This window comes from Leopardus geoffroyi, chromosome A3 (genome assembly GCF_018350155.1).
Source record: "Leopardus geoffroyi isolate Oge1 chromosome A3, O.geoffroyi_Oge1_pat1.0, whole genome shotgun sequence".
Classification (NCBI taxonomy): Eukaryota; Metazoa; Chordata; class Mammalia; order Carnivora; family Felidae; genus Leopardus; species Leopardus geoffroyi.
In genome coordinates this window covers 82,814,171-82,827,111 of record NC_059336.1, presented here as the reverse complement: position 1 = coordinate 82,827,111, position 12,941 = coordinate 82,814,171, and the positions used below count along the sequence as shown (strand labels likewise).

General features: G+C 37.7%; 1 protein-coding gene across 1 annotated transcript; it reads right to left on the bottom strand.

Annotated features, from left to right (window-relative positions):
* Positions 1–9,753: 9,753 nt before the first annotated feature.
* On the bottom strand, positions 9,754–12,061 carry LOC123580870 (trafficking protein particle complex subunit 2-like). The gene is made up of 3 exons (XM_045446257.1): positions 11,882–12,061; positions 10,110–10,432; positions 9,754–9,872 (listed from the first exon to the last, which is right to left on the bottom strand). Exons 1-3 carry the CDS (start codon positions 11,965–11,967, stop codon positions 9,754–9,756), a joined length of 528 nt encoding a protein of 175 aa, XP_045302213.1. The 5' UTR covers positions 11,968–12,061.
* Between the last annotated feature and the right edge of the window lie 880 nt (positions 12,062–12,941).

Below are 12,941 nucleotides of genomic sequence, written 5' to 3'. Positions count from 1 at the left end.
TTAAACATAAAATTAGCATACCCAGCGATTCCACTCCTAAGTATATGCCCAAGAGGAATGAAAACATATTTCCACAGACTCGTACACAAATGTTCATAGCAGCATTACTTATAACAGGCAAAACGTTAAACAATTCTAATGTCCATCAATTTGTGAATGAGTAAACTATGTGGTATATGCATACAATACAATAGTATCGAGCAATAAAAAGAAAACAATACATACTATAAACATGGATGACCCTAACAAACATTATGCCAGATGCAAAAAACTACATATTGTATAATTCCATTTATATTAAATTTCTCGAAAAAGCAAACTTGTAGATACAGGAAGTGGATCAGTGATGGCTGGGGCTGGGATCTAGGTTTGGCTGAGAATAGGCATGAGAGAACTTTATAGGGAAATGAAAATGTTCTAAAACTAGATTTTGGTGATGGTTGCACAACTATACACATTTACTAAAAATCATCACACTGTACATTTGAGATATGTAAAATATATTTTATAATTTCAACAAAGTTGTTTTAAAAAATTAAGTTACCTGCCCAAATTCACCTAACTATAATATATCCAAACTATGATTAATCACACGCCTGGCTGACTCCAAAGCCTGAATTTTGTTTACCCTTAGGATTTTTGGAAACTCCAGATCTATCATGAACCTTAAGTCCCACTTGGCATCCCAGTTGGGGATGACTTTCCTGGAGTAATTCTAGCATTTCACTTGGACCTGATTTATCCTCTGTGCTTAGGTGGAAATGGATTGGTATATTTTTATGGTTATAAAGTAAAACAATGTTAAAATACACTTGTATTCTTAGATATGTATCATGCTTGAATTGAAAAGGAAAACAATGTCTTCTAGTATTGAAGTAAAATAATAAAAATAATAAACTTTTCTCTCCAGAATTTATAGATACGAATGATTTCCACAGTATAGTTTCCTCAAAAAATTAAAAATAGAATTATCATATGATCCAGTAATTCCACTACTAGGTATTTACTCAAAGAATATGAAGACATTAATTTGAAAAGATATATGCACCCCTATTATATTGCAGCATTATTTGCAATAGCCAGTTATGGAAGCAATCCAAGTGTCCATCAATAGATGAATGCGTAAAGAAGATGTGATATATACACAGACACACACACACACACACACACACACGCATACACACACATATGAATATTACTCAGCCATAAAAAAGAATGAAATCTTGCCATTTTCAACAACATAGATGGATCTAGAGGGTATAATGCTAAGTGAAATAAGTCAGTCAAAGAAAGACAAATACCATATGATTTCAGTCACAGGTGGAATTTAAGAAGCAAAACAAATGAACAAATGGAAAAAAAAAAAAAACCAGACTCTTAACTATAGAAAACAAACTGATGGTTACCAAAGGGGAAATGAGTGGGGGAATGGGTGAAACTGGTGATGGGGATCAAGGAGTGCACTTGTCATAATGAGCACTGGGTGATGCATAGAATTGTTGGACCACTGTATTGTACGCCTGAAACTAATACCATCTGTTAATTACACTGGAATTAAATTTTTTTAAATTTTTTTTCAAAAGAAAGGTTTCCTTAAAAATACTGTTATTTGTATCTGCAGTATCTAAATTAATGAGCAAAAAATCCCCTTAGGGATGTTTTGAGTAGAACTCTAATTCACTCCAAAGATGTTTACTCATTTTAGAAACTGGTAGTGTTACCACATATATTACAGCATATTCTGTACCTGAAGAACTCAGGAAGAGGACATCCACGTCATTTATTTAATTATTTAGTTTTAAAAGTCACTAAGTCAAAAGATTTGTATTTATCCCGGAAAAGTATTTCTCCATCTTGTCAATTATCTAACCTCTTCCAGGTCTTTCTCATTTGTGTTGCTAAGAGAAACGTTTATGTTAGAAGTGTTGAGTCAAATTAGATGGAAGTAAATTAATCCATTTGAAAGTGTTTCAGACATCACATTACTACACTCCTAAATTCTTCAGCATGCCTATAAAAAATAAAGCAATCTCTTACAAAACCATGGCATCATCATATGTAGGAAAAATTAGCAATCCGTTAGATTCCATATCACCTAACATTCAGTCCATATTCATATTTTCCCAGTTGTCCCTACAGTGTTTACAGCTGTTTTTCTTCCTAAACCAAGATCCAATCAGGCTTCATACATTGTTTTTGTTGTTACGTCTCTTTAATCTCTTAATCTAGAAAAGTCTTCTCCCTTTTTTTTCTTCATGAAATTAACTTTTTGAAGAAGTCAGATCATTTGGCTATAGAAATGTCCCATGTTCTGGATTTGTCTGATTGTTTTCTCACGGTCGATTAAATTTTAAATGACATTTATACATAACTTTGTTATAGGCAAGGTGTGTTGTATGGATATTCTTTGCTTTGTATTGATATCAGAAACAAGTGAAAATCTTGCAATACTGTAAATAGTGCTATTGTCTTGATTTAGCTGAGGATGAGCACAATTATTATGAATACGCACGCGTGCGCGCGTGCGCGCGCGCACACACACACACACACACACACACACACACACACAAGTAGGGATCTGTGATCTGTGATTCCATATCTCTGTTGGGGAAGGGAATAAATAATATGAAAGTTAATAAACTAAATGCTTTACTATCCAATTTCCTTTGTTTGTTTGTTTGTTTCTTTGTTTCTTTGTTTTTAGTAAGCTGTCTGCCCAACGTGAGGCTTGAACTCATGACCCTCACATGTTCTACCAACTGAGCCAGCCAAGCACCCTTTTCCTGACTTCATTTAGCCTCTTACTTGCTTTTGGATGCTCTAACATAAGTACATCTCCGTATTGGAGGAAAATAATTCTGGAGAATTTATGTGCTTTATGATTTAATAGCTTTAAGTTATTTTTTTAATAATCAATTTGATTACTATTTTTGGCTTTTAGCTTGGAGATTTTCAACACATATAGAAGTATAGTAAAATGAACCCTATGAGCCCATCAGCTAACTTCAGCAGTGATCAGCTTTCTGCTGTTCTTGTTTCATCTGTTTCCTTTCACACACAGTTTTGCTATTCTTGTTTGCTGGAGTATTTTAAAACAAATCTCAGGCATCATGTTTTGCCTCCTTTAAATACTTTGGTATGTTTTCTAACAGATAAAGGCTCGAAAAACATAATCACAATACCATTATTATAGCCAACAAAATTAACAAATTCTTATTATCTCCTAATATTCAGTCCATATTCAGCTTTTCTCAGTCATCTCCAAAATGTCCTCTTTCATTTGTTTTTTTTTTTTTCAATCAAGATCTCAATAAGGCCTGCACATTGTATTCGGTTGATAGGTCTCTTAAGACTATTTTAGTTCGTGACACTTCCCTCTCTTTTCTTATACCATATTTTGGGTGAAGAAATTGGATCATTTGTCCTCTGCAATGTCCTCATTCTGGATTTGGCTGATTGTATCCATGCAATGTTGTTTTTCTTGTTCCTCAAGCCTCCATATTTTCTATAAACTGGTAGATCTAGGAGACTGATTAGATCTAGGTTCAACTATTTTGGTGAAAGTATTTCATGGGCAGTGATATGTAATTCCTATCACATCACATTTGAAGAAACACAATGTGTGGATGTCCCGCAGTTAGTGATGTTAACATTATTCAGCAGATTTTGGTTTTATTCAACGATCTATTACAGAGTTCCCCAGGAGTTTGTCACTTAATGGTTTAAGCAGTCATCAATGATTGTTGCCTGTTTGGACCAGAAAACAATCAAGTATAGTTTGCCTGACCCACAATTTCTCATTTCCAAGTCTATTAGGTTTTGACCTAATTAGCCACTGCAGGTGCTTTCCAAGAGAATTATAGTTTTAAAACTAGGTTAATTAAATTATTTTTAAAATAAAAAAACAAATCTCATAGGCACTTAGTGTGTATAAGCTATAGTTTTAGTTGGCATTTTAGTTGTGATATTCCTCATTAAAAAGTTTAATATTCCCTGCCCACATCTCACCATATACAGAAATTAACTTGAAATGGATCAACGATGTAAATTTAAGAGCTGAAACCATGAAACTCTTTTAAAAACATAGGGGATATAAATCTTCACAACCTTGGATTAGGCAATGGTTTCTTAGATGTGATACAAAAGCACAAGCAACAAAAGAAGAAATAGATAAATTGGACTTCACCAAAACTGAAAACATTTGTGCTACAAAAGATACCATCAAGTGAATAAAAAGGCAACTCACAGAACGGGAGAAAATACTTGCAAATTATACATCTGATAAGGGACTTGTATCTAGCATATATAAAGAACTTCTAAAATTCAATAATAAAAAATAACTAACCCAATTTTAAAAAAGGAAAAGGAGAGGGCACCTGAGTGGCTCAGTTTGTTGGGCACCTGACTCTTGATTTTGGCTCAGGTCATGATCCTAGGGTCATTGGGTCAAGCCCCACAGTGGGCTCCATGCTTAGCTTGGAGCCTGCTTGGGATTCTCTCTGTCTCTCCCTCTGTCCCTCTCCCCTGCTCACGTTCTCTCTCTTTCTCTAGAATAATTTTTAAAAAATAGGAGAAGGATTTGAATAGACATTTATGCAAAGAAGATATATAGAATGGCCAATAAACTCATGAAAAGAAGCTTAGCATGATTAGCATCAAAGAAACCATAAGGTAAATGCAAATCAAAACCACAATGAGGTTTCACTTCATACTCACCAGGATAGTTGTAATCAAAGTGGCAGATAATAACAAGCGTTGACAAGGATGTGGAGAAATTGGAAGCCTTATCCATTGCTGGTGGGAACGTTAAATGGTATTGCTGCTTTACAAAGCAGGCTGGAAGTTCCTCAAAAGGATAAACACAGTTAACATACGACTTAGCAATTCCACTTCTAGGTATATATCAGGAAAATGAAAACATATGCCCATACAAAAACTTGTACATAAATGTTCATACCAGTATTATTCATAATAGCCAAAAAAAGTAAACAGCGCAAATGGCCATCAACCAATGAGTATACAGACAAAATATAGGGTGTCCAAATATGCATAATGGAATATTATTCATCCATAGAGAGGAGGGTAGTATGCTACACAGATGAACCTTGAAAACATGATGCTAAGTGAAAAAAGCCAGTTACAGTTCCATTTGTAATTTATGATTCCATTTATATGAAATACTCAGAATGGGCAAATCTGTAGAGACAGAAGGTAGATTATGGTTGTCTAGGACCAGGTTGGTAGGTTGTGGGGAAGGAACAGAGAAATGAGTGACTGCTAATCAGTATGCAATTTCTTTTTAGGATAATGAAATGTTCTAAAATTGCTTGTGGTAATGGTTGCACAACTCTACTGTAGTATTCACTTATTTTTTTCTAGTTTTATTGAGATGTAATTGACATATAGTGTTGTGTATATTTTAAATAAGTGAATTTCTCCACGAAGCCTGTTTTTTAACCTTTCAGGATAAAAGCTAAAGTACTCCACTCAGGGCCAAATTGCTCTACTATTAAGGGTGGACTAGAACTTGAATTACTGATTCTATCAGTACTCCCTCCAACCCAAAAGCTATTCTTCCTACCAAACACTCTAATGCTATGACTTAGCAGCACTCTAGGTCCTAAATGCTGAGTCTTGCTTCACCAAATAAAGCTGAGATGTCTGGCATAAATAAATTGGATGGATGAATGTCAGTGTTCTTTCTAAGTTAGTTGGGGGAATGTTCTAACAGATTAGGACTATAAGACTGACAAGCATGGCCACAGGGGCCTTTTTAAAAGTAGAGGTTAGGGGCTAAGAATCCAGCATCATAAAGACTTGGATTTAAAACTTGGCTCCCCTCCTTTCAGACTCTCTGAGCAAATTGCTCAATCTCTTAAATACATTATCTTATCTGGTCCTTATATCAGGTATTGGTAGTCCCATTTTTTACAAATGAGGAAATTAAAGCCTAGCAAATTTATGTAACTAGTCAAGTTCAATTTCTGTATGTGGCAAAACGTTCATACTTTTGTCTGCCCACCTCCAAAGCTATGCCTCCTAATCACTTACAAACCACAATGGCAGCTTATTAATTTATGATGGGAGACGTATCTATTGACCAAGAGGTTTGAATCATCTCTTCAAGGTTAATTTTCCAGTTTCAAACACTTAGGAAATTTAATTAGTAATCAGAATTTTGATAGGTAAGTGTGGACTCTGAACAGAAATAATTGAGGAACTATTCTATGCAGGGAAAGTCTAGACACTTCCATCTGCTTTCCTAAAACCAGTAGGGCTCTGACTTAACCAGGTGTCGTTATTCACTCAACAGCTATGTTTAGAAGATGTACCATAAGCCAGGTCCCATTCTAGGACCTGGGCATAGTCTTGGCCTTCATGAAGCTTACATTTAGTTGGGAGAGACACACCATTAAAGAAATGAACTTAAAAACATGATGAATTCAGATAACCAAAGGGCTATAAGGAAAATAATAGACAGTGACTTGGGATGGGGGACCCAACTCTGAGAAGATAGCACATAACCTGAGCCTTTGTGTCCGTTAGGATTAGATTCAACAGTAAGTGACAGAAAACATAGAATAAAAGTGACCTTTGGGGTGGCTGGGTAGTTCGGTCAGTTGAGCATTTGACTTTTGATTTTGGCTCGGGTCATGATCTCATGGTTCGTGGATTCTAACTCCTTGTCAGGCTCTGTGCTGACAGTGCAGAGCCTGCTTGGGGATTCTCTCTCTTCCTCTCTCTCTGCCCCTACCCCACTTGTGCACACGCAAAAGTGACTTTAAAAAAACCCTGATGTTTATTTCACTGCTATGTAAACGAAGTCTGTAGGTGAGAATTCTAGGGTTGAATGACATTTTACCGCAACAAGGATCTAGTCTCCTATGTCTTGTTGCACCCCTTCCCCCATCCCCAGTCATGGTATCTGATGGTTGGTTGTGCTGTAGCTATCATTTCCACATGCCAGCCAGCAGAAACGAGGAAGGGCGGGGAGGGGTATGGAAATGGTGAAGAAGGGCAAGCATCTTCCTTTTAAGAACCCTCCCTGAAAGTTGCATATGCTATTTCCAGTTCCATCTCACTGGCTAGACTTGGCTAGCCACATCTAGCTGTTAGAGAGGCTGGAAAATGGAGTCTTTATTCTAGACAGCCATGTGCCAAGCTAAAAATTAGAGGTTCTCTTTCCAAGGAAGAGATGTTGGGGGAATGAATAGTGATCTTTGCCTTAAATGATGAGAAGGACCAGTTATGTAAATATCTGGGGGAAAGATCTTTACAGGTGAAGGAAACTGCAAGTACAAAGACCCAGAGGCCAAAAAAAAAAGAATGAGTAAATGAACAAAAGAAAGAGAGAAAGAAATGAGGTTGGTAGGTTGATTTCAAGAAACAGAAGTCTATAGATCACAGTGAAGACATTCGATTTTATTTCAGTCACAGTGGCACACTTTTGGAAGGTGTTGAGTACTGGCAGGTTTTGTTTTAAAACTGAATTTGGAGGGGCGCCTGGGTGGCGCAGTCGGTTAAGCGTCCGACTTCAGCCAGGTCACGATCTCGCGGTCCGTGAGTTCGAGCCCCGCGTCGGGCTCTGGGCTGATGGCTCAGAGCCTGGAGCCTGTTTCCGATTCTGTGTCTCCCTCTCTCTCTGCCCCTCCCCCGTTCATGCTCTGTCTCTCTCTGTCCCAAAAATAAATAAACGTTGAAAAAAAAATTAAAAAAAAAAAAAAAAACACAACTGAATTTGGAGAAATGGTGAGGATATCAGTTAAGCATAAGACATTTTCTCCACTCTCTCACTAATTTCACAAAAATGAGATAAAATTTTTGTTTGCTTGTTTGTTTGTTTTTTAAGAATAAAGCCTACAGGGCAAGGAATGTGGAAAAGAGATAAAAGAAGGATGTCAGCAAATATTTGTAAGCTGGAGAGCAGAAGGAGGAATGACAGTTATAAACAAACCTCAGGAAGCTTAAAATTTAATGCCTGAGGTTGGGATGCAGGGAAAAGCAAGCTTCTTCTTGAAGCAGAAACCTGAAAAGGAATTGATTAAACATCGGTTAAAAATTAGTTGGACTCCTAAATATCCCCCTTTAGCCCTTTCAGCCAGATGACACCCTGCCCTGCCCCCCCCCCCCCCACACCACCCCTTCTGTCATGGAATGGATTGGATTTTCTCTAGAGTGAGTTAAAGCCAAAGGGACTCTGGACTCAGGGACGCACACAGCTGGGGACTACAGGGAAATTAATGGGAAATCTATATCCAAAACAGCAAGACACCCAGCCTCCTTCCTACTGAACTGCTAACAAACTAGTAATCAGTTTTCATATAGATGCAGACAGCTGGGGATCCTCTAACAAAAATAGTCAAACCTCTCTACTAGATCACACTACAGTAATACCCACTGGTCAGCAAGACTCAGCACCCAACACACAGCTGCCGGTCAGTTTTTCAGTATTTCTCTTTTAAATATCATTGGACAGCCTAAGATTGTCAAACACTTGAGGAAAATCTCTGATACCTAAGACAAAAACCAAAACAGTGACAATGTAGGAAGAAGAGAACTTCTAAAAATCAATATCATTAATGTCTTTGTATCCTGAGAGGGATGAGAAAATTTTAAACAGGATAGGAGAAAAATTCAAAAGAAAGGTTGGAACATAAAGGTCAAGAAACTTTCCAGAAAGTTGAGTGAAAAGGCAATAAAACGGAAAAATCAAATTGGAGGCTCAGGCTAGAACGTTTACTATCAGAATAATGGACTTTACAGAAAGAAAGAACAGAAAACAGAAGGAAAGAAAGAATTTGAGAAATCAGACAAGATTAATTCTAAGAACTGAGAAACAATTTTCTAGACAACGTCCCATTTCTCATAAAGTTACTAAAGGATGTACTTCTGGAAAATGGGGGCAGTTATTCAAGAAATATGAAATCAGGAGAATTAGGAGACCAGGGATTCAAGACAGAAGAAAGATAAGAATTCCATGATTGATGGTAGAACATAAATCCCAAGGAATCTGTTGTGCATCACTCTAGAGTCTGAATCAGGACAGGGTATTTCAGGAGGGAAATCTCTCTCTCCATCTCTCTCTCTCTCTCTCTCTCTCACACACACACACACACACACACACACACACACACACACGATCATCTGATGTATTTTAAGACTTTGGGAGCTATAAATATGTACTTTTAGTGGAGAGTTTAGTGATAAACTAGTGATTATTTCTTAAACAGAGGAAAACCCAGACAATGATTAAATCCAGGGAAAAAAAATCTAAATTGTAATACAAAAGGAATGTTATTATGTATTCTACATGGCTCAGTATGGGTGTAACTCCCAAATAATGATCTAATCAAATATTATGATGTGTTGCTGCTAGGAGGATGGGGGAGCGTGTGTATGTTGGGAAGGAATTGTAATGGAGTTAAATGATCGTTAATAGTAGATGGTTAAGGGGTGATGTTTAAACTGGAAAAGATCAAGAAATAGCTGAAGAAGCATGCTCAGAAATAAGGAGTTAAGTATCCAAAGAAACAACTAAAAGAGTTAAAAGTAGTTGCTTTGGGGAAGCAGAAACTGAGAGTTGAGAGGGTAGGGCTGGGACCAGATGTTCATTATTATAAGCTTTGTAAAACTGTTTGACTTTTTTTCCCCCCTAAAACTTTCCCAGACTATTTAATCAGGTTACTTACAATGTCCACATTCCTGAGAATACCCCATTGTAGTGACATTGTTTATTTCCAAATTTTTCTGCATTCAACTTAAAGGGTGTTTCTTCCCAAGAAACTGAACTTTTCTGTCAAATGCGTTTGATGGAATAGGAGAAATGGCTTCATAAAATGGATTCATTGCAAACTTTCTGTATAAATCATAAAAACCAGTAAAGAAGTTCTTTTTTTTCTTAATGTTTATTTTAGTTGAGAGAGAGAGAGAAAGAGAGAGAGAGAGAGAGAGAACAGGGGAGGGGCAGAGAAAGAGGGAGACAGAATCCAAAGCAGGCTCCAGGCTCTGAGCTGTCAGCACAGAGCCTGACACGGGGCTCGAACTCACGAACTGTGAGATCATGACCTGAGCCGAAGTTGGACACTCAACCAACCTGAGCCACCCAGGTGCCCCAGTAAAGAAGTTCTTTATTCCATCGTCACACCTTGTTTCATGAAGCATAATACATCTCATATGCTCTGCAGTAACAAATGCTGAAACAAGCCACTCATTGAACTTGTCCACGGTTTTCAAGTACATGTTGTCTGACAGCCACATATTCTCATCTATGTGGTCGAGAGCAGCATGAGCTAGAAACTGGTTCAGATAATGATGATGATCTTTGGATTCTGCTTTCCCAGCTGGCAAAAATTCCATCTCAAACAGTGGATGATCATGGTGGCCAACAATTACAAAGTAGAAGCTTCCAGACATTGTCTTCAATATATAGCTCCTGCGGAGAGACACCGACAATGGAGACAGCCAGTCAGTTACCCCCGCAGACCCTCACTCAGCTGCCGTTGTCAGAACTCCCTGAAAAGCATTTGACTTTTTAACCTGTGTGTGTGTGTGTGTGTGTGTGTGTAGATGTAGGTGGAATACACAGTACTAAATAATGGCTGATTTTTATTTTTATTTTTTTGCTTTTTGGCTTTATTTTTATCAAAGCTTCTTTACCCTCTGCAACATAAATTGCAATATCATAGTGGAGATACTGTATTTTGCTTAAATTAAATTTTAACCCTGGATTTGAGAGCTTCCTTAGACTTCTACGTACAATATGGAAGACACCCTAGCATAATCTCATCAGCACCGCTTTACAAACTTTTGCAACTTGATTATATACGTTGTTACCTCAACTTAGCTACTTAGTGTTGATTCTTACAGGTTTCTATTTCCAAGTATAATTTTTTTTTGTCTTTGAGGTTTGCTGACCTACAGGTACACAAGGACTCTTTTATTGCATAAATTTTATTACAAGTTGTATTAAAGATCTATACTGTATGGGGCACCTGGGTGGCTCAGTTGATTGAGCAGCCAACTCTTGGTTTTGGCTCGGGTCATGGTCTTCTGGTTCACAAGACTGAGCCCTGTGTCAGGCTCTGCACTGACAGTGTGGAGCCTGCTTGGGGTTCTCTCTCTCTTCTCTCTCTCTGCCCCTCCCCTGCCTGGATGTGCCCTCTCTCTCTCAAAATAAATAAATAAACTTACAAAAAGATCTATACTATAAGAAAATGTATAACATTTATTATAACATTATATAACATATTATAACATATATATAAAACTAAATGCATATCCAATATAACATATATGATAAAACTTTGTGTCTCTAGGGTGTGTTACACAATGACAAATAATTTTAGTGAAGATTATTAGAGGTTTTAGACAAAAGTTTTAATTTAAGAATCATTTGAATTATCTAGATAAAATGCATACAATTTGATTGAGTTCAGAATTTATATACGTTTAACCTATGTAAGATACTCAACTACTTCGACACTGTGATTAAAATCTGATGGAATAGCTTGCTATGGAAAAGAAACACGAAGCTTGCGGGGGCAGTGATAAATTTAAATCTCTAATGAAAGATTAAAAGGGGATCTGTTGAATGCCCAAATCTCCCAACAGCAGCATGAGGAACAGCTTTTGTCACAAGCTGTTCCGGGCCTTGAAGCTTAACAAGCAAGTCTCAAATAAAAATATGTGAGTTTATAGAAGCGAAATGGAACCTAATAAGACTAAGCACAGGCCCTGCCTCTTCCATTGGCCTGGAGGCTTATGATCTGTTTCTTCTACTTCTTGAGATTACTTATCTGTGTTATGGTCTTTGTGAGTCTAGCTGAGATCTTCACCCACATCTCCCTGGTGAAGCTGTAAGCTCTCTTCCACGATGACTCACCTCCAGACCTGGCTTTCAGATAAGGTGTAGACAGCAGGAGGACAGAGCAGGGAGTTAACTCTCTGATGCCACTGCGAAAGCAACATTACAATCCTAGCAATCTAGTCTAGTGGTTTCCAACTTTTTCAGCAGGAAGATCCCTTTGAATACATTTTGCTGCTTAATTTTGGCTGTTGCTCTAAAGTGTTGCCGGGCACACACTCTCTCTGCTCAGTTTAAGCAGGTGACTATCTGACACGTGCGCCAATAACTGTTGTGGCACACCCTGAAATAATCAGTATCACTATTATGAAATAACAGTATCACTGTTCTTTTGCAGAATATTGAAAATAGCCCTCAGCTACCTGTGACTACCTTCACATTTGTTACAACCCCATTATTATTTTTTTTAATTTTAAAAATATTTTTTTACATTTATTCATTTTTAGAGCAGAGAGAGACAGAGCATGAACTGGGGAGGAGGAGAGAGAGACACACAGAATCTGAAGCAGGCTCGAGTCTCTGAGCTGTCAGCATAGAGTCCGACACGGGCTGAAACCCACAAACCGTGAGATCAAGACCTGTGCTGAAGTTTGATGCTTAACTGACTGAGCCATCCAGGTGCCCCACAACCCCCTTATTTTAAAGGTGAGTAAGCTGAGGCACACAGAGTTAAATGATGGAATAATGAATATAGTTATATCATGGAATATAGAATCGAGCAGGAAGTGTTCTGAACCATGAATTAGAAGGCCTGACTTCTAGCCTTCTTTAGGAAGACTTAGCTTTATGATCCGGGTCAGACTTTTTATGTTTTTAGGTTTATTTATTTTGAGACAGAGAGAAAGAAAGAGGAGCAGAGAGAGAGGGAGAGAGAGAATCTCAAATGGGATCCACACTGCCAGCGCAGAGCCTAACGTGGGGCTTGAACTCACAAACTGTGAGATCATGACCTGAGCCGAAATCAAGGGTCAGACGCTCAACTGACTGAGCCACCCAAGGTGCCCCCACTCTTATTTTTGCATTGGCGATGTTCTAAGTAGGATGAGCATTACTTGCTCCTCATATACTTGTTCATTCC

What these genes read in the sequence shown, in the direction of transcription:
- LOC123580870 (XM_045446257.1), bottom strand. Translation starts at nt 11,967, where the DNA reads ATGTTGCTTTCGCAGTGGCATCAGAGAGTTAACTCCCTGCTCTGTCCT. An exon ending in TCTGAAAGCCAGGTCTGGAG is followed by an intron (nt 10,433 to 11,881) that starts GTGAGTCATCGT and finishes GTCTCTCCGCAG; the next exon opens with GAGCTATATATTGAAGACAA. An exon ending in AAAGAACTTCTTTACTGGGG is followed by an intron (nt 9,873 to 10,109) that starts CACCTGGGTGGC and finishes TCTTTACTGGTT; the next exon opens with TTTATGATTTATACAGAAAG.